This window comes from Coturnix japonica, chromosome 1, assembly GCF_054131305.1.
Source record: "Coturnix japonica strain WE chromosome 1, WE-NBRP24, whole genome shotgun sequence".
Lineage (NCBI taxonomy): Eukaryota > Metazoa > Chordata > Aves > Galliformes > Phasianidae > Coturnix > Coturnix japonica.
In genome coordinates this window covers 156,036,155-156,058,444 of record NC_140663.1, presented here as the reverse complement: position 1 = coordinate 156,058,444, position 22,290 = coordinate 156,036,155, and the positions used below count along the sequence as shown (strand labels likewise).

The following is a 22,290-nucleotide window of genomic DNA, read 5'->3' as shown; positions in this document are numbered from 1 at the left end:
AGTAAGGCTGTGGTAATGCAGTAGTAGACCTACTGTCAGAGTAGGTGAGAAACAGAAGACAGTAAGAGTGGGGAGTTAAACAGATTGTCACTTTTTCTAATGGGCTTTCTCTTACAGTGAAGAATAAAATTCCTGAGTGTTCCCTAAAAACATTAGGAAGTCCATCCTAATGTTATACCATCTCTTAGTTTTCATGGAATCATAGGCTCAGAGAGTGGCTTGGGTTGAAAGGAACCTTAAAAATCATCTATTTCCAAACTCCCTGTTGTGGGTAGGGACACCTCTCATAAAACCAAGTTGTTCAAAGCCCTGTACAGCCTGGCCTTGAACGCTTCCAGGGCTGGGGTATATCTTTGTGTAAATACACAGACTGTCCAGTTTTCATGTGGTAACACTGATGAAACAAGTTTGTTTTTTTCTGTGCAAGCAGCTTGAGAAGTCCAGTTTTTAAGATCCTCTGTAATCAGAAGAGGGACCAGAGGGTATCTTTGGTAAATGGCTTTCTGCTTTATGCTTGAGAATGCATTGCAGTGATGGCTTTTTCAAGAGCAGTGTGGAGCTTTGTAATACATCAGATACTTCTGCTGCCACTGCAGTAGATAGTCTTCAGCACATGAATGTCATAGCTTTAAATGGGATTGCTAAAAACAGGTGTTAGTGTACTGAAGAACTAACTTCTGGATAACAGGCCTCCAACTTCTGCAAATAGTTGGTGCTTTTTATTCATTTATATTGTATTACTCAAATAATCTGAATGAGAGAGTCAAATGACAGTAACAAATTAAAATACTCTTAAAATAAATTAAGCAGTTCCAAAATTTATTTTATTATTATCTATTACTTCAAGTTATATCTGAAAGCAGTGGTTTCAATTCATTATTACTTCTTTGTTGCTTTATATTTACAATGTAGTGATGAAGAGCAAACTTACAGAATACTTGTTACATGATAACTTATAGTTTCTAGTGTTGTCCTAGAATAAAATGTCTACAAAGAATAATCTGTGTGCATAATTGCTCAGAATTCATCTCTGCAAGTTAGGGCTGGAATCTGTTCATAGCAGATATTCATTAAGATTCGATAATTGATTTAAAAGAGGGGAAAAATCTGTTAACGAATTGCCAACTCTTTCACATTTAAAGAAGTTTAGAGGTATATGGCTAGTTGTTAGCTGATGTTTGGATGATGTTTCAAATGCACACCATATGATGAAGTCTTCAGTGCTGTTTTGAGAGTCTCAGTCCCACATAGGTAGGCTTCTAGTGGCCAGCCTATGAGAATTATATTGTGAAGTACATTTATTTCTTAAAATAATAGATATTAATATATGTAACCTTTATTAACTTCATCAATTCTGCAGGATTTTAAATAGGAAGTTAACGTCCTGATCTAGTGTAGATAATTTCATTTTAATATATGTATATATATGCATATATGTGTGTGTATATATATATATATGTGTGTGTGTGTGTATATATATATTTTGTCTAAGAGAAAGCTGCTGGGTTTCTAGTGAAGGAAGAATTCCAATACTGTATGAACGTTTATTAGGTACTGCAGTTACATAATAATAAATTAGGCTTACAACTAAGTCAGCTTTAATATAGCTAACATAACCTAATCAATTATAGAAGAAATGTGTAAAATTGCTCAACTGACTAAACGTGTATGAAAACGTTAATGAAAAGAAAGCCGGCCATTCCTTTGCAATTCTTTTCACAAAAATGAGGTTTTTTTGGATGACAAGTGGCTTTTTTGATGAGGTAGTCCTGCAAACATTGGCTCAAGTGCTTATCTTTATGTATGTTGGAACCATTGATTTTGATAAGGTTACTCACATGTACAGAGCTAAGTACCTGTGTAAGTGTTTGCAGGATGAAAGATTTATTTGCTGCACTGACATAAAAAGGTATTTGTTTGCATCCTCTTTACAGCCCTGTGAATTTCTGATCTTTAACTTTCTTTCAAACATTTATAGAAGAGATTCTTTAGTGACATATACCTGCTGATAGACTTCTTAAATTGTTTGCCTTAGAAGATGTCTGGCTACTTTTGGAACTGAGGATGTTGAGGAGCTCTAATAAAAGTGCTTTTGGCTTGTTTTGACCAATTCACATGCCATAGCATCGGAATGGAACTTGGATGCTACTTGAGACTTATTTTAATGCAGTTAATTTTGAAAACTTGCTCTTATAATTGGATAAAATAGAAATGACTGCACTGTTTGATGTAGTATCAGACTGACCAACAGAAGTCTTTTTAATAGTTTTATGTGTTGCATGTGTCTTGTTACTTCTCAAGGAAGCCAGAGCACACTATATTAATAAATATTTGGTTACTTCTTGTGTACTTTTAAAACTGAAATTGATTATTAAAAATTCAGTGTTGATGTTTTGTGTTGCTGAAGTTTTGTCTGCTTGTCTGTCTACTTAAGTTATGTTGGGTTCTTAAAACAGTTAATCATTGTGTGTTTAAGCACTATTTGTGACAGAACATTTATATAGGTTTTATGCCATATCACTTGAAAACAGGTTGGTATGAAGGATGTTGAAATTGAAGAGGGCATTTTTAGGGAAATAAAGAGGTTAAGTTCTCTGTGCTACAGAGATATCCTACTCTGGGGTTAGGCTGCATGTCAAAAGTAATCCAGTTCTAGAAGCAGAGGTGAGTTGTGTGGACTAAAATTTAACACAGAAAATACCATAGGTTTTGTTCCTTTTTCAGTCACAGGTTTCCCAATGCCTCCGAAGTTATTTAGAGCAGAATGCTTTTTATCTCCTTTCAAGCATCTGTATGGTAGATATCTGCATTTGAAGCAATTTCCTAATTATCAGGCATGACTGAAATAGAAACAAAACCTAGGGTATTTTCTTCCATGAAGCAGGCTACGGAACTTCTTAGGTTGAGGAATGGTGATGGAATGTGTATCTATCTGGACTTCTGCAAAAATGAACCACAAATAAACTTTCTGATTGTCGTCCTTACATACTTAAATTTCCTTTTGATTCTTGTTCTAATACATCTTGAATGAAAGAGAGGACTGGGGATAAGGAAATATAGTGAGAGCAAATGAATCCTATCTGTAAAGCTTCAATTCTGTTTAATGCTGAAGGTTCTTATCTCTACTGGAGAACTTTGACTTCTTTCTACTGAAACTAGGATATTCAATACAAGTCATATTTTTCTGTTTTCAAAACAAAACACAAGTTTCCTGTCTGTAGTATTTAAAGTGCTTTTTTTTTCCTGATTCTTTCCAGCTGATATTGATGATATGAAGATATGCTATGTTTTACGAGCGGGTGACAATGCCACCAGTGATATTTTTCACTTCATAGTTGAAGACAGTGGTGAGTACTTGTAAAATGTGTGATTTTGTTGTTCTGGAAAGAGATGGAATGTAACTATATTTGGGGAGTTTAAGAACATGGAACGTAATTGAGGGAAGTTCATTTTTTTCTCTTGAAATGTGTTTTTTTGTTTTTATTTTCCCATGTTGTGTGAAATATTGATGGTGACTATAAAGAGAGGATTGGAAGAAATCATAATCGTGTCTAATGGAAAAAGTCCGCTCACTAACGGGAGTGATGTTATCTAAGTCTACTCAGATATTTGGGCTTTATTTAGTTTTTCCTTTGTATTCCCTGTCCACGATCTTCACACATAAATTGCCATAAAACTTTTATGTTGAGAGACCTCGCGGATTTTGATTCAGCACTATGTTTACATATCTCTTTAAAGGTTCCAGCTTTCATCTACTCATAATGGAGGATTGTCTCTAATGTATGTGTTGTTTTGTGTTCTGCTTCTACTTCCTTAACATAACAGAATTCTTAGTGGCTTTGTCAAAGATCTTCATCAGGTGATGAATTCTAATGACTTATAGAGTCATTAGACTCTCATAGAGCTGTGGAAGATGCAAAAGGAAAGACTGAGAGCACTTTGAGAATACTGGCATGCTTTAATTTTGGGAAACAAATATATAGGGTGTTTGTTTGCTTGTTTTAAAGACAAAAGGAAAAAGAAATGGCTTGAGGAGTGAAGTAAACGCATTACCATGCTATTTTTTTCCTTACAATGTTGGTATGGTAGATACTTCTAAATGAAGAAATTCCTGTGCATAGTAACAGTTGGCTAGATTATGTTCCTTTAATACCTTTATTTAATATGTGATACATAGTTCTATGAATAATTAGCAAAGAATATTATTAGCTGATTTCATAATATACTTCTTAGAAAACATACTTCACACCAGATTTAGCACATGTATTCATATGCTCTTTCAGTGGACTGTCTGATTAACATCCATTCTTAAATTTGAGTTGATCCTTGGGAATCCAACATTCTTTTCATGGTATTTTAACATTTTCTCTTGGCAAATATGTGTTTAAAGCGAATTGCACTTAGTATGTTCTAGCTCTAGACAATAGTTTTTCTCTTATTGGACATAAAGTTTTCCACTTGCAACTTATAACAGACTTTCAATTGTAACTATTTTATTTATTTATTTATTTTAGAATCTGTAACAGAGGTGAAATATCTAATAATTTTTCTATCTGTATTTCTGCTATCTTCGGAAAGACACCAAAGGAGGTGTTTTGCAGCTCAGATATATTGTGGCAAATTTTCAGTGCTATCAAGATTATTGATAGTGTTTGATTTTAAGATAGATCAAAGAAACTATGCATGAGATCTGAGTGAAAGACTGAGCACAGACTACCAATATATGCAGTTTAAAAGGCATGCTTCAGATTTCTATCTTCTGTATCAGCAATTTTGCAGTAGTAACAACTTTGTGATGGCCACCATGCAGCACCTGACACTGTGAACAAAATAAGTAAGACTTTACTCAAACTGAATCGTGCCAAGTTCTGTAAGTTATCTTGTGTCCCAGGTATTTTATGTCTTCCAATCCCTTTGTGCCTTAGCAGCAGGAAGCTAGAATGCCAATCCCTGCTTTCTTCAAATAGTTTGAGTTATAAACTTGATTTTACTACAGACCTCTAGCACCTGTAAAATACTGTTTTATGTGTCTTGGAGTATTTATTCATAGTCTGTGAACTGGAAATAAGACAAAAACAGCATGTCTTTTTCTAGTTCCACCACCTGATAGCTGATCCACCCCACACAATGCACAAGAGGACGAAAGGAAAAACTTGTCAATTGCCTTTAAGTGACAGTCTGACTGAAACTCTGTTACCTCTGTTACCTCACGTAATTGCTTGGAGGAATGGCAAGTAGATGGAGTCATCAGACTTCTCCACTTTGAACTGTGTTGTGAATCTGGAATTTTGTTCATCTTTTTAAATATGACCAGCAACAGCAGAATAGGTGAGTAAGGAAGGGGACAAGAACAAAGTCTTTGCTCTCCTCAGTCAAGCTGAGGAACAAATCACTACTTAGGATTTAAAAACATGAGATGTGGTGCTAGGGGAAACTTGTCTACCTATGGGCTAAAAGACAAAACTGCAGTTCAGACAAATGGAGAATAGCACAGGAATTACGACTATTAAATGGCAACTATTCAAGCAAAAACAGGCTCAAAATGAAGAGAAAGGAAGGTAAAAGAAGAATAAAGTAGAGAAGGCCCTTAGGACTGTTGTTTACAAGCAAAGAGCCTTGTGTTATTCAAACCGAAGTCAGAGGTTTTGTCAGAAAGTACTTGTTGAGGTTTTAAGCTCTGTGAGATTCTTATCATGCATCAGTTACCTACATATGTATGGCTGTAGTTCCTTCTGGCCTTAAGCGACTTGCTTCATAAGGGTAATTAAAAAGTGAAATAAATTGAACGCAGTACAGCACGTATCAGCACTAATATTTTCTAAAGATAGAAGATCTAATTCTTCATGTTTGGGGGTTTAGCCTCTTTCCATTTCTGTTCTACTTAGCACAAGAAGATAGACAATTTCAAACAAGGTGAAATTAGTTGAAGGGGTTTAAGACAATTTTTGGCCAGATTCTACTGATGCTGTGGAATAAAACAGATGTATTCTCAAGCTGGCACTAAAATTGTAGCTCAGACCCAAGAACCCAGACTTTGACATTCTTGATATGGTATTGTCAGCGGCAGATGTTCCTTTGCCCAAAGGCAGCTAGCTAGCAGTGAATATTGAGACTGGAGTAACAGTACTAGTGCAGCATGAATGGTAGCTGCTGAGCAGTACTTCTCTGTAAATGACTATCAACAGCATTGTAGTCCCCATTTTCTTCTTAAAACAAGAGAAAATCCTTCCTAAAAGGAAGTTGTTGGTGTAGGTGTGGTGTGTAAGGTGTAGGTGTTGTAGATAACTCTGAATTATTCTAGTGCAGACCACATGAGGTCCATTCTTCAGTTAATGGACTTCTATTCTATGGACATCTATTCTAAATAGTGATCCACACCAAAATATTTTTAAAATTCTAACAGAATATTATATATTAATATATATATTATCCTTCTCTATATTATATATGTAATATATAGAATATTTTTTAAATTGTATTTTTAAAATTCCCTACAATTCTGTGCTTCTGTGAAATATATGACCTGCACTTTCTTAGCTAGTGCTCTCATCACAGTAGTCCGACTTAATTGTTCCACTTCCTACCCTGTCTGTTTTCAGAAGGTTGAGACATTGTGAAATAGGACTGCAGCACCCAGGGGAGGAAGTCTTGTTATAAGCTTCAGTATCTTTTGTTGCAAGAGGCTGGTGCTGTACTAACAATATTTTGCATTACAGAGTCAGTTACTTAAAAATTTCTTGCTTTGATGAAAGAATTGAGATGGCTCTGATTTCAGACCACAGCATTTAAAAACAGCACAACCGTACAAGGGGAAAACTCATTTTCAATTCAGCCTTAATTTGAACTGTAATCTGACCCTCCCTTACCTAACTCCCTTTTCTCAATGATCAGCAGAGTCCTCCAAGCTGTTTCTTTAGGACTGCTAAGTGGCATCTTGCAGTACAGTGCCTCAAGGGTAGACTGGTTTCAAAGGGGAGGTAATGAAAGAGTTTCTTGCCTGGTTTAGGAATGTGAGGATCACTTAGGAAGGAAAGAAACAGGATTTTATTATTTTTTTCCAGGCTCTCTTGAGTGGCTTTTCTGTCTTTGAGCCAAAGCATTGCAAAGCCAAGACTCATTGAAATTGGTGGTTTACACCATTAACTAAATCACATTTAAACTTTTAATTGTAGATCCCCAAATGCCTTAACACAGAACTGCATTTTCTTGTACTAACATTTGGTTAAACCTCTGTTTAAGCAAGAATCTTTCAAAAACAATTCCCTTAAGTTAGTCCTTAAATCACCTTCTGGGAAATCTTCATGTGCTTTTCTCATTAACTGTTACACTGTTAATTAAAGAAGTATTGCTCTACTGCTTAGAGAAAGCTTCCATTTTTTGATTAAAAAATAGACATAAATTCATCTGTTATCCTTTGTGTCACTAAGTAAAAAGGTCATATTTTAAGGAATTTCACCATTTTGGAACGCATTATTTATATGAGAGAAAAAAAAATGATGCTCCTGAGGATGATTATAGAAATTAAACAGTTGTCAGTGGGCTTTTTTTTTTTTCAAAGCTACAATGCCAATGTACTTTCCAGGATCCTCTATAATAACAGTGTTCAAACTCTATAGACCCAATATATGACAGCTCTGAAAGAAGCAGACTGGTAAAATAACACTGGGAATTACTTGCTGCATCCTTGCTTGACCTCACATGGGACATTTGGGCACATTCATCTTGGCAGGAAATATCAACTGCATTTATCTTTGGCTTAAAAATGGGGACATGTTATGTTGGCGGTACGTTCAATCATTTGCCAAGTACTGTATTGGGTTCTGATCTGCTGCCAGATTTACTACTGCTGCTGTTTTGATACTTGAGGTTGGTGCCCAGACAGTTTTTCATGTCACACTTGTTACTGTAAGTTTTAGCTAGGGGTTTAAATAACAGCTTGACACTACAATATTAAAAAAGCAGCAACAGCAAACAAACATAAAAAGAAGTCCTCACCTTTTATAAATAAAAGATTAATTCACTGAGATTATTATAACTTTGGCTACAGAGCAAAACCAGTATTTAAATGGGTCAGTTAAAATATATAGAAGTAGCGATGTGATAATTGCATTGAAAATGTAGAAATGCAGCTGAAATAATTTGCTTCTTTGTTTTTTGTGAGGGTTGCTGTTGGTTTAGATTGGAGTTTTGAACAGGCAGGTTGTTTTTGTTCCAGTTCTCTTTGAGTCAGGGCTAATAGTCTTGTCTTCCATGTAGAATGAATATCCCAGCTGCAGGATTGTTTGGGTAGAAGGGAAATCTCTCCACACCACCACCTGTCAATAGGCATTCTTAATAATTCTCAGCTGAGATCTCTTTCTGAATAATTGTACTTTTAATGAACGAAATATTTGCAAGAAAATTGATGTGCTTTGCTCTTGGAACTAAATCCTGCTTCTTGAATAATGCCATTGAGTTAATACGGCCTGCTCAGGTGAGAGGCAGGGAAGGTGAAGCTTAAGATTAGTCTTATAAGTACTTAGCAGGCTTTTCACCCAAGAACAATCCATAATTTAGCTTTTATATTATTATGATATATAATAAGGCTCTGCTACCTACAAAAGCGGCACAGCAATGAGCAGTAAAATTAGGTCAAAATGTGAGAATTAAATGGATTAAGGATACACATTAGGCTTTAGTGAAAGAAATGAGAACTCTCACGAATAACAGTGATTGCTAGTGACATGAGAACCTGCTGAAAGACACTAATTCCTAAAGTTAGCTATAATGAGCCTGTGAAATAATACTGGTGTTGGCTGCAAATATTTTTGATTGGGACAGATTGAAGAGGTCTGGAGAATAATTTTATTTTCCTTTATTTTTTGCTTTTAATTAAAGTTAATACATACAATTTCACAAAAAGATTTTATTTTTCCATTAGAAATTTAGTATGTATTATTGGGATCCTAATTAAAAAGTAACATAAAATCCTCTATTTTTCATTAAGTTTTGATATTAGCTGATCATGGAGATGTGAGGATGGAGGAGCGCTGTGGTGTGGTTATGGTGACAGTACCATGATGACATTTGGAGGTGGATTGTCAGAGGGGCTACAGGAGATGTAGTGCCCTGGCACTGGACCTAGTACAGACCCCAAGGGATACCACTAGCTACAGGCTTCTAACTAGATTCAGTGCCCCTGATCACAACACTCTGAGCCCTGCCATTCAGCCAGATCTTATTTCTACTCTTTTCAGCATTGTGTGGAGACAGGACAAGGAGAAACGGCCAGAAACTGGAGCATTGAAAGTTCTGCACAAATGTGCACAAGAACTTCTTTACGGTGAGGGTGACAGAGCACTGGAACAGGCTGCCCAGGGGGGTTGTGGAATCTCCTTCTCTGGAGATATTCAAGACCCACCTGGACACCTACCTGTGTGACGTGGTGTAGGGAAGCTCCTTTGGCAGGGGGGTTGGACTCAGTCTCTGGAGGTTCCTTCCAACTCCTATGATTCTGTGATTCTTGCTATTGTAAGAAACATTTTACATCAATATTTTTGGTAGATTTTATTGCCTGCTCAGTACGTTAAATCAACAGCTTATTTGTGTTACATTATATAATTAACATAGTCTGCCAAATCTCCACCATGTGCTTGCAGGTATTGGAAATCTGCTGAAACTGAAACTTCTACTGATTTCTTAATCATTGAATTGGATTAAAAGCCTTCTTCAGCAAAAGGGATCCAATCCATGTATGTAGCTTTTCTGCTACTGTACAGGTGGGATGAAGAACAATGAGTTCAGATGTGCTAATTTAGTATTGCCCCAATGGCATGACATAGCTAATTTAAGACAGTGAACTTTCTTCAGAGTTTTTCTATGAAGTTAGAAGAATCTTCTCACTCTTTAGAAGCACAGTAATGTTGGAGATATCTCTTCTGACCTGGTCTTGCAAAATAGAACATATAAAAGACTGCACAGGTTATGGGTCTGTAAGGAATCAGTTACAAGAATTTGTGTGTTCTTTTTGCCTTGCCAAATCTGAAAATATATGGAATGCTCTTACTAACTGACCTTTTTATGAAAAAAAAAGGAAGACATTCATTGTATTTCATTGACTTAAACTATTTGAATGCTGTTCATATTTACCCTGCAGTTATATTACTTGCTCTAATTGCCACTGACAAATTTAAACTCCAGCAGTAATAAAAGCAGAGGGAAAATCTTTCTAGAGTAAATTAATGAGTTAATTTAACTTGTGTTGGTTTTTGTTTGGGTTTGGCCTAGATAAGATTTTCTTAATGGAGTATATTGTGGCTTATTTATTTTTTTTCCTTGAGTCTTCTTTTGTTAATCTTTCTTCTAAAGATTTAACTAATTAGTTTTTGATTTTAAGAGTAGAAAGAATTTCATTTAGCAGCAGGTCCTTCAGAAGATCTTTAAAACATAGAAAAAAATTTCCCCTCTTTCTGAAAAAGGATTTCAGCTTGTTTAAGTTCAAGTCATTAGTAAAACATTAATGCATTCAACTTGATACAGTATTTCCCTGAATGTTTGCCAGGATTCCAATCTCAGTTACTTTTACCTGAAGTACTGGCATAGCACTTCTGTCACTGCTACATAACGTGCATTTTCCTCAAGACTTTAGGAATGCTCTTACCACACACCTTGCTGCCTCTATACAGCTTTGTTGTTAGGGTGGAACATAATAATTAGAGAGGGAATTGTTAAGGATAACTTTGAAGAAACATTTGAAACCTGATTCAAAACCTACTGCCTCCAGTGCGACTCTTTGTGCCTGGAGGTTTGTGGTTTGATCCTGCATTAGTAAGTCAGTAAAACTTTCTTTTTCTTCTTACAACTGTGATCTTTAATAGCAGGTTATAGAAGATGAGATTCTCATAACTAATAGCAGGCTACAACTCTATGGCCCTCAACTATTTTGTGCCTGAATTTTTTTTTTATTTCTGGGATAGACCATAACCTACTGGATTTCTTATTCCAGTATCCCAACCTTAGGCAGTGCTTTTGAGCTCAAGAGCCTTAGACACAGTAATTAGTTATAAATAAATAAATAAATCACTGGCATACTCTCTGTATTAAGAATTGCCTGGACTTTGCTGAATTCCTTTGCTGTCTACACTGTGTAATCTCAGTATTGGCATTTAGGTTGACATTTTGCAGAAGGGGACACATGCCTTCAGAGAACTGAGAATTTTGTAGATGGAGGTATAAGATTCCAATGAAGAGAAAACTAATAATTAGCTGGTCTCAGACTTCTTCAGGGATAGATGATGCAATATCTTACACTTCATATCAAAATGACAGAGCTTTTCCATTGAGCACATTCAGTGGGATTGTGTTCTGGATTCATGCTGATATTGTGTGGATCTGTAGTGGCCCTGCACTTGGCTTTGATGAACCTCACGAGGTTCTCCTGGGCCCACTGTTCAAGCCTGTTTAAATCTCTCTGGATGGCTTCAGAGTGTGATTAGATTTAGATGTGGCACAAGAGCAATTGCTTTGAATCCAGTTTCCTCCATGTAATCTTTTCATATAATCTTAAAACTGGTCTCAATTCAATCATGTGATTAGCTTTCAGCACTGACAAGATTTGTAGGTTTGTTGGTAAAGGGGACATTTTTCAACCAAACTGACTGTTCTGGGCTCTAAACTAAACATACAAAAGGACATGAAGATGCTAGTGTCCTGCTTTCATTTCATAAATCACTGCTTACTATATTCATTGCTGGTACTAGAGACCTCCACTCAGTTTTCTCTGTTTTCTGAGGGAGCTTAAATTGGAATTTCATACATGACTGCTTTAGCCTTTAGGCAATAGGAAATGCAAGGTGAATTTAATTGAAGCTGTGTCATTTTATGTGAAATGGTTAAGTGTTCACCATTGAGCTCAGCTCAAGTTTCTTTTCCAAGCTCAATCAAACCAGGTTCTTTTGGGCTGGTGCTCAGCTCCCCTCAGTTGTTTGCTCCATCCAACACAGTGGAAACATCTTTTCCATTTGCTGTTAATCTTTTCTCATGTGAAAGCCAAGCTTGCTGTTTTCTTCGTCTCATATGATTTCCGCTTAGGCCCGTGTGTGGAGAATTGTGTAGTTGTTTTCACTTCTCTGCCCTCTATCTTGATCCAGTCAGACTGTTTTTTTTTAGCTGTGTGTCATTTTAGGATACCCAGTTTTGTGCTTATTTTCAGACAAGCTGCTTCAGGTCGATAGAAAGATCATAAAAGAGCTACATTCAAATAAGTAGCACAGTGCTCATGAATCTGTCCTAAGTCATATGATCTTAACGTGTGGATTTCACAACTAAAACACAACTAACTCAGAGTTTGCTTTTATGATTTATCTTTTCACTGTTGATCTGTTTTGATTTCTTTGTAGTCTTCCCTTGATTTCCACAACCAGAAGAGAATAAACCTATGTTTTCTGTGAATTTCACTTACATTTTTAGTGTGAACGTGTGCAAGATGTTAGCTCATTGGGAGAAATCTTCATTTCAAGCTAGGATGTACTTTTGGAAATACATCTGTATCTTTATTTGACCACCCAAATGTTTGCTTGTTTATTGTCTCATTGATAGATGACATATTATTTTGGTCAAAAATAGCTTCTGTGCAGTTATTTCCTCCAGTAATTCTATTGTGTTGTTGTTTTTTGTTTGTTTGTTTGTTTTTTGCATGGAATTGATGCATAGTGATGCAAAACTATGTGGTAAAACATCTATAAATACTTATAAACACTTAGCACAGTCTCAAGCAGAGAGGCAAACTATTCTGATGTTATTAAGGAAAAGTACCTTAGTAGAAAACAGGCAAAAATATGTGAAGCTACGTGCAACACTAAATTGCTGGATGTGATTGTATGTTAATACAGAATGCAGTTTAAATGATGATCAATGTTTTTGGCTTTGAAATCTGTGAATCAGAAATTTACAGAAAATGTCAACTATTAGTAATTTTGTATGCAACTAGAGTCAGCAGCAAAGCTCACTTGGAGCTCGGTGAGGATAAGTTAGATAGAGAATGTATTACTTATATGACATTCCTATTGGTGCCATTCTTCCAAATCACGTATTTAAGAAATGATCCTTACTCCTCCTCTGTTCATCTTCAACATCATTAAGATAATTAAGAAGTGCTGTCATTACACCATAGAAGAACTTTTAAGGCACGTAATTGATGAGTTTAGAGCATGAAGGAGATTAAGTGAAAGCTGAATTGTGCAGCCCTTAAAATCCGTGGGCTGTTATGTTTATTCATGTAGTCTCTATAAACATTATTTATTTAGTATTACAACATACAGTCTTCTCCCTCTCCCACCCACACACATTCTTGCGAAGTGTATCTTGTTAATCTCAATGTTATCCTAACATTTTCCACCCCAAGGAAGTTTTTACCTATATATATATATATATATATATATATATATATGTATATATATAAGTAATTTGCACTTATAGATTTTGAGTTTATTTTTAAGCTTGTTTTTTAAGCTGCCATGTTAATTTTAAAACAAAACATTTTGCATTTAATAGTTAAAAACTTTCGTTTGCTGGGTTTTATTTATGATGGTTGAAACCACATTGTGTCAACTTTATCAAAACAGTATTATAGATGAATGTAGATGTAATACTTTTTAGAATAGCACTGTTTATTATGTTCTGCTCAGCAAGATCAGGGTTATTTTGTATAATTAGGTGAAATATTGCCGTACTTACATAAATGAAAGTAGAACAAGTCTACCCAGCTTTTGTTTTTAACTTCATTTACAAAGGGATTCCCCATCTACAAAGTGATGGAATTTATCCAGTGAGTGACCTGCATGATGAGAGCATGGCTTCACTTAAATAGATCAGAATAAGATTTCCCCTTAATCACACTGCTGGCTTCTGTATGGACATGCTGACACGTGGCACCAAGAATGATGACTCTCTGCTGGTATTTAATTGGTGAAACACCCCCATGCACAATTACTTTACCTTTGCTTAACTGTGCTGACTTGAACTGATGGCCTGTAACCTAAATGTTTTATAGTTAACCAACACTCCTTTGAACCCGCTAGTCAAGTTACTATAGAAAGTATACATTTTGATGGTATGCTTTTCTGCTTTACTCCTGTTGTTTTTTGTTGGTTTTTTTTCCCCTCTCATATTAGGCTGAGGTTGCTTTGGTAAGTAGCATGGTTCACTGTTATGTCTTGAACTTTGAATTCTTGACATGCCTGAACTGGCTTTCTACCTGAAGAAAAGCAAGCGCTCCCCTTTCTGGGCTTAGCTTTGTATAAACAGATCTTTACCCTGACCTTTGCTTACAGATATTGTTATCCAGCCATCTAACTACACCTGAAAACAGTGTTCTGTTTCAAGACTGCAGTCAGTTTTAAGATATGTATAAGATGTACTTTTCTCCAACATAGGAAAACTAGTTTTAGTGAAAAAAAAATATATATTTGGTGAGGAGTAAGATGACCAGGGGTTATTTTCACAGAAATACAGAATACTTTTCAGATCAACTTCCAGCTCTCATTGCTCGCAGAACTATAGCTCTAAGGCCCAACCTACCTCTCCACTGCAGTACCGATAAGAGATCATCAAGAAGCTGGTAAACACAAACCTGGAGTTAAGAGTAAAATGAAATACTTGGAGTGAGTGGTTAATGCAAAGTGATGTGCGTGGGTAAATTCAGGCTTTTTTTGCTTGAAGAAACTCTGTGGACTTTTGAAATCCTTCAAGCACTTATTGTGCAACTTAGTAGTCCTTGTATTATTCTCATTAAGATAAAAAATCAGTTCTTTTCCCCTCCATAAATGCAGTCTTTCTGAGAAATCTCCTTCCGGCATTGTTGTTCAACACCATTCTGAAATACAGTGCTGCATATTAAATGACACTGAATAGGATACACAGAAAGAACAAAGCCATGATTAATCGTATATGCTAAAACATTTATTTTACTTCAAACTAGCTAAATATGCTACAGGAATACCAGAAGCCACAGTATGAATTCTGGCATTCATTACTCCAAGGAAAATCTCTCAAGATGTTCTTGATATATGTTCTAAATAACAAGCATTTCTAAAACCCATATTACTGTCACTTCATTGCTAATGTTTGGATGTTAAATAGATCAAGTTAGCACAGGTCCACTAGCATGTACTTATACACACATATCTTAATTTTGCTTTGTAGACTTGTTTTTAATAGGACTTGGCCGAGTTTGGAAGGGATTTATAGTGTGTTTCTAAGCAACTTTGCAGGTATTGTTTTGTTCTGTTTAGTTTTCTTTATGAAAGGTCTTTATATTTAAAGATACGGTATATTTTAGTAGGATATCCATTTATTACATCATAACTAAAAATGATTCTCCTCAATGCATCATCAAATCTTGCTTTCAAATTCAATAAGTATATCAAAAGAATGGAATTCATTTGTTTTAACACAGATGTCCAAAATATATGCATCTAAATCTCATTGTGATTTCAAGATCCTTTTTTAGTTCATCGCCTCCAGTGGCGCAGTGGTAGGAATGCTGCTTGCAACACTGGAGGCCCGAGTTCGAATCCCCCCTGTGGCGCAAGTGGTAGAAGTGCCGCTCTGCTACACAGGAGGCTCGAATCCTGGGGGTTGGACTCGATGATCTCTAAAGTCCCTTCCAACCCACACGAGACTGTGAGACTGTGTGATAAAGCAGGAGTTATTAATATCAGTCTAAGAGAATATCTGATAGATTCGTTGAATTTCAGTCCTGTGATGTTCATGTTGTCATTTCTAATAATTTACTGGAATAAAACTTAGACATCTAAAGATGAAAAAGGCAGTCAATTTTATTAGTAGGTGCATATTGTTAAAGTTTTATTTTGAAACAATTTCTGAAGTATCATCTGAATTTGGATAAAACTATGATATAAAGAGAAGCTACTTAAATGTGTTTAACTATGGAGTATATATAGTTGGATCCATCTGTTTTTAAATATTGGAAGCACTTGCTCAACCTAATATAAGTTGTGATCTCCTCAGTACTTCTCCTTTATAAGATATTTGTGTGTGCATTTTAAACAAGTATCTGGTTACATTCATATCAACGTTACCTTATTCTTTTCAAGAATATCCTAGCTAACATGACAGTATTTGTTTTCTTACCTACTAATAAATTAATTGTAATTTCTAATCTGATTTAGGATCAGTCAGTGCGCTTGGCCATGGGTATAGTGACAAACTAACACACAGTGAGAAACTCTGGAGTGTCAAAAGAACATACATAGAAGACAAAGATGAAAAGGAAGCCTCATGATTTAGGTGATTTTTACTCAGATTAAATTAAGGAAATGTCACACTATTAAAAATTAACCCATTACAAGAGAACTACTGAAGACAACATGGGAGAAGCAAGTCATGTGAATTGCACTGTTGATTTAAAACTATTATAAAACCTGATCTAGTGGGAGGTGTCCCTGCCTTTGGCAGGAGGTTGGAACTAGATGATCTTGAAGATTCCTTCCTACTCAGACCATTCCCTAACTAACCTGACTGCTGAGAAGTCAGTACTGAGAATAGTTTTTTAAAAAGGTGGTGGTATTTAAAAAAAACAACACTGAGACTGTTATCTTTTTCTTCACTGTAACTCTGACAAGCTACTTTTGTTTTCAGTGGCTATTCCTTGTATCCAAACAGTTGAGAAAGACTAGAGAGATAATTGTTGGTGGAGTGAAATACCAAGAAGTGATGATTCAGATAAAATAAAATGCTTAGAGACCCAAGTACAGTTTTTATCTACTCTACACAATCCTTTAATACACCAAGTGATTAGGGAAAATAGGGAGTTGAGCACTGAGGATTATAAAATACTGCACACATCTTTTAAAATATTAAGCCACATTTTTCTAAGTACTGGTGTTTGTACAGAGTGCCCTAATAATATATGCTCATGCACATGTATGTAGAAGAAGTGCAATTAAGCAAATAACTCTGAAGTCAAGTAAACAAAGACTTTTAAATTTGGTAATTCCAGGCTGTTGGTACAAATAAATAATACAATTAGAAAAGAATCCAGTACTTTCTCAGCCTTTTTCTAACTCTAAGTAGAGAAAGGATGGCTCTGAGGTGAAGTTCTTAAAATGTGTTTTATTCCTAATCCTTCACACTTTTTTAACGTGTGTTCAAGCCATAGATTCATAGCATAATGACTAAATGTCATCCCTTGCATTAGCTGTTTACTTATTAGGTTGAATGTGACACCCATGCATTTAATAGATCACTGAAACAGGATCTTCTTTTGAGACCTGAAAATATGCAGGAAATGCTGAAGAAAGGTCATCAGGTATTGATTCAGTGTTTGATTAGGTAAAGGCTTGTGAAAAACTAGGAACAGGATTGTTCAGAACTTGATTATTTTGTGTTTGTTGCTTCTTTTAGAAGGAAGGAACAGAATAGTGCACATTCTCTGTTTTAAGAGGAAAGTCTTCTGAATTCCTGAATGCTTACATTGTCTCATGGAGGCATTCAGGGCCAGGCTGGATGTGGCTCTGGGCAGCCTGCTGTAGTAGTTGGCAACCTTGCACATGGCAGGAGGTTGAAACTAGGTGAACTTTGAGGTCGTTTTCAACCCAGGCCATTCTGATTGAAACATGCTTTGATAAGAGCATGTAAGTAACTACTGGTAGGATCCTCAACTGTTGTACAATCAGTGACATTCCAGCTCTGGGGATGCAGTCAGAAGTCCATCCTCTTTGGCTTGAGCCCAGGAAAGGGTTTCAAGAGAAGCTGGGGAGATCGGTCTGCTAAGCAACGCAATTTAGCTTAACTACCAGCACTAGGCTTTGAAAGTAGCCCAAGTGAGCTGAGGGTCATTGCCAGTCTTAGAGACAGAGCTTAAGCGAATCAAAAGGAATACATGTTACCTAGATTTATGAAAATATATTTTTGAAATAAGTGAATTCAATGAGCAAGGAAAGCAGTTGTTTTCATATGACATCCTTTTCTATTAGTGACTATATTACTGTCATTGGCACTACTACAAAAAATCTAGAGATGTTGCTGGAATAAAATAAGAAACTGCAGCATGTTCGTTCAGACATGCAGTGTCTGTAAAGGTGCCAGCTTATTCTGACATTTTACTATCCCTTTTGCATAAGAAACAAGATGTTGCCTCTGGAGATTGCTTTCTGAAGACATCTCTGTTTAGAGACGGTTCATGCAGGTGCATGTCTGATTTCCTGTTTATATTTGTGCCTAGTGGTGCAGTTTTTTAAATCTAATACTGCACAGTAAATTCCTGAACTTTACATTGTCATACACAGCAGTGATGAGGTATATCTAATTTCCCAGGTAATGTGGCAATTAACAGCCTTATAGCTTGATGATTTTGATAAATGCAGTATATTAGAATACATTACACCAATGTTGCAGTCAGTCAAGTTATTTTTACATGGAAAATGTAAGCTTTCTCTACCTCTAGATAAGGTGATATGGTAAGATGACTTTTAAAGCTATTTTGAACATTCCTGATGACTTTGAGTCATTACGGACTCTGTATGTAAATGTTACCAGGCTAACTGTAAGGCACAGTAATAAATATAAAGTCATTCTGGGCTAAGGATGTTTAACACTGTAGCCATAGCAGTGTGAAATTTAGCTTGGTAAGCAAATGTAGTTTGGAGTTGTAGAAATGTCTGTTCATGCTGAGTTCTTCGTTGACACTGCCACATTTTTAAGTAGACTAAAGCTAGGTTCCACGTATCTGTATGTGCTGCAATTACTTATTTGGATTGCAGTGCACTGTACCAATGCATCATACCAATACTTGGAAACTGTTGATGGATAGGGTTGCTCTCTCTTTTCTCATTCTGTTGAATGAAAAGAGGTGGATAAAACACCATTCTTCTGAGAGCTCCAAGAGACTGATTGAGACATGAGTAATGCAGAGGAACCCTTGCAAAGGCAAGGATCTGGACGCTATTTGGTTAGATTCACCTCTTCTCTGGTTAAAAGCTGATGCTTTTGCCTTTAATCAAATTATCTAAGCTTGCTGACACTCCTTGTCACAATTTTGCCCCCAAGTGCTTCTTGTAGACAGTGGGAGGATTCCTGGAGTAATGACCACATTTAAAAAAGAAAAAACACATTTTGACTGTCATGTACTGAAGAAACAGGTGTGGTGGCTTAATACGTTATTAATTCCCTCTCTGCCAGAGGTAGCTGCCTTTTTACAGAGTCAGCAGACTGGAATGTATATGTTAGTTCTGGAACAGTTTATGCTAAGATGCTTAACGTGTAAAATGTGAATGGGGTTATAAATGCAAGGGAATGTCCTCCACTTCACTAACTCTGCTTGAGGGCTGCCAGTAATGTAGGGAGGAGCTGGTCAGCTGTGAGGAGGGCAGAGCCTTAAAGCTGCTACCACAAGATCTGCTGGAGCTTGCCTGTCAGACAGTTGTGCCTTAAGATTTGTATCAGAGAGTACAGTATGGTGCAATGCATTAATAACCTTTATTTACTGCTCATTTCAAGTATACGTTAGTGTGTCTAGCACGTCCAAGTTAGTACCTGCTGCCTAGAAAGTAATCCTGATTGCACGTATTTAAAAGACCAAATTGACAGCCTAATTGTCATTGAATCCACCATGCTCTTAATTGCCCTATTTCTGCATTTTTCATTGCAATTATGGGAGTTTGCATGTTGGTACAATACACATCATGAATAACATGTTATGAAAAACAATCCTGTGATTTAATAGAAATACACAGAGAAACTCACTTTTTTTTAACCTGATTTAAAAAATACATGGTGGTGAAAAACTAAAATGAGTTCGGGTTCACTCACAAATGTATTGTTATCAAGTCCACAGAATCTTTGGATTGTGTGGGCTTGATGTAGATGCAGTCAGACTTTCTTACTTTAAATAAATATTGCTTTAAAAGCTAATAGTGTGAACATTACAGTGCTAGAAGTTCTTCCTATTACAGAAATATGTGTATTAGATCTCTAGTATTATATTAAAAAGAATACTGATGTACATTTATATTTTACATACTATTGTTAAGCAATCATGGAACGCTTAGTTGAGTGAGAGTAAAGTTTTAAGAACCATGATTGCAGGTAAAATGATGAAGTGGAAATCCAATACCAGGTATCAGGCAACATAAAATAAGAAAGTAGTGAGAGAGATTTGGAGAAAAAGACATAAATGTGGATACAATTGTACATGAGAAAAATCTTTTAATTTTGGAGAATTGTAGAAAGGGAGCAAACAGAAATAAGAATATTAATAGAGAAATAAAGAAAGACTGAGAGGAATGCATCATGCATCCAGAGGCCACTTGGAAAAAAAAAAAAAAATGGGTTTTAAGACTGTTGTGAAATTAATTGAAGTAATTGAAAGAATTACCCCTGGAGCAACGTGAAATTGCAGCGCTTTCTGTGGCCCTGCGGGAAAACGGGTAATGATTTAGGAAGTCTACAAAATTACAGTAATCAAATTGGGAAGTGAATCCAATGTGAGGATTTCTAAATAACTTGCCTTTTTATGCTGTTCTTTCTTTTCCAACTGGAGCCTTGAGATATATATGTATGTATCTCCACAGTAACTTAAATTGTGTGCTGCAACAGGCATTCTCTTTACCTTAAAAGAAGGACTTAGCTTGAACTACTGGGACGAAAAGTCATTCTTTATGATTTCTTTTTTTATATACTTCTTCTGTTTATGCTTATACAATTTGAGATATTTCTGAGCTCAGGCAGAAATATGTTCCTGACTGTTTCACTTTAAAAGGAAAACTCTTTCTGTGTTGTCTTGGAATCAGACCCATCTGTGTATCTGAGAATATTCTTTGCCTCCTACTTATTCATTAGAAATATATCTGATGTTAAGAAACCAGGAGGCCCTAAGTCCTTTCCATTATGTGGTTGCTTGGTGTATCAAGTAGTCACAGAATTACAGAATTGTAGGGGTTGGAAGGGACCTCTAGAGATCATCGAGTCCAACCCCCCTGCCAAAGCAGGTTCCCTACACCACATTGCACAGGTAGGTGTCCAGGAGGGTCTTGAATATCTCCAGAGAAGGAGTCCTTCACGAGATGAAATTAACAACCTTGCTGAACTGATCTGCTTTCCTCCAGTATTATTCTACACCACAAACATTTCTGCATATCTTAGTGGTACATGATCCTATGAAGACAAAGTAAGTTTTAGCAAGATTTGGGTACACATGCAGGAAATGGAGATGTTGCATGAAACAGTGACTGCAGGAGCCCTAGATGTAGAGCTGAGATTCTAATGTAGATTACAGTATTGATATTCTGCCCAGTCTCATATTGCCTCCATTCTTGACTGTTCCTGCTCAGTCATATACCTTTAAGGTTTGTATGTGTATAGATGAATGGCTGCTTAACCATGTGGCTCCCTGGACTATCCTTTTGTTTGTGCACAACCGAGTGATTACAGTATTAGACATCCCTGCAGCAAAAATTAGTAGTGCATGAAGAAGTAGGTCTAACTGGAGATTTTCTGCCACAAATTGAAGTTTACATTAGTTTGTAAAAGCCATGGCTGAGCATATTGTTATCATTAAAATGTAGGTGTTCTGTACAGAGTTGGTGGATTGAAACGGTGTTTGTGCTTTTTTAATGCTTTGTTGTTTTGCATATGCTATAAGGCCTAAAGATTTGATTGTGCGCTTACAAGGGTACTGCTGATTTCTGTAGCTATTATGAAAGGTTGGGAAAATACTGTCATCATCAATTAGGGTATTCCCAAGCAAGCAAGAAAAATAAAAAATAAATGTGTGCTTCTGCATCTCTTCATGGCAGGAGGAACAAAAGCTGCTGTGATGGTGATGGATGATGATGACACCTGACTATTTAGGTGATGACACCTGACCATTTAGGTGTTACTACTTTTATAGGATTAGAAGAAGCAGTGATAATTCACAGAAACTTACAGTAAAATCCTCTTGTTTCTTTTCTTACATCACATCTATATGAAAAATAAATATCAAGAAAACAAGGAGGGGAAAAAAAATCCCCAAAAGTTTTGCTAGCAAAGGAAATATTGAAATTGAAAGTACTACTCAGAATTTACACAGTGAAGATGTAAGAACGAAAATGTAGAAGTAAAACCTGGGAATAGTTCATCCCAAAGCAAAGCAGGTGGAGCTCTTCACTGTCCATGACAGATATAACAGACTTTCATTTTCATGCTGCTTTTGTTCTGTTACTGAAGCAGTCACTTCTGCTGGGTTCGTCACCTTTATGCTCATGAAGTGCATCTGACACTTTGATGCATAACCTCCTAACTGCGGAGCTG

General features: G+C 36.2%; 1 protein-coding gene across 2 annotated transcripts in view; it reads left to right on the top strand.

The window, feature by feature from the left end:
* The window catches only part of FREM2 (FRAS1 related extracellular matrix 2), a 107,927-nt gene that overhangs the window by 8,672 nt on the left and 76,965 nt on the right, over window positions 1-22,290 (top strand). For both annotated transcript variants that reach the window (XR_014948724.1, XM_015851908.2), the window contains exon 2: window positions 3,258-3,347. Coding sequence is in view for 1 of the 2 variants with exons in the window: in XM_015851908.2 (XP_015707394.2) it covers window positions 3,258-3,347 (90 nt within the window). In the remaining variant the exon portion in view is untranslated. The remainder of the gene's footprint in view (window positions 1-3,257; window positions 3,348-22,290) is intronic.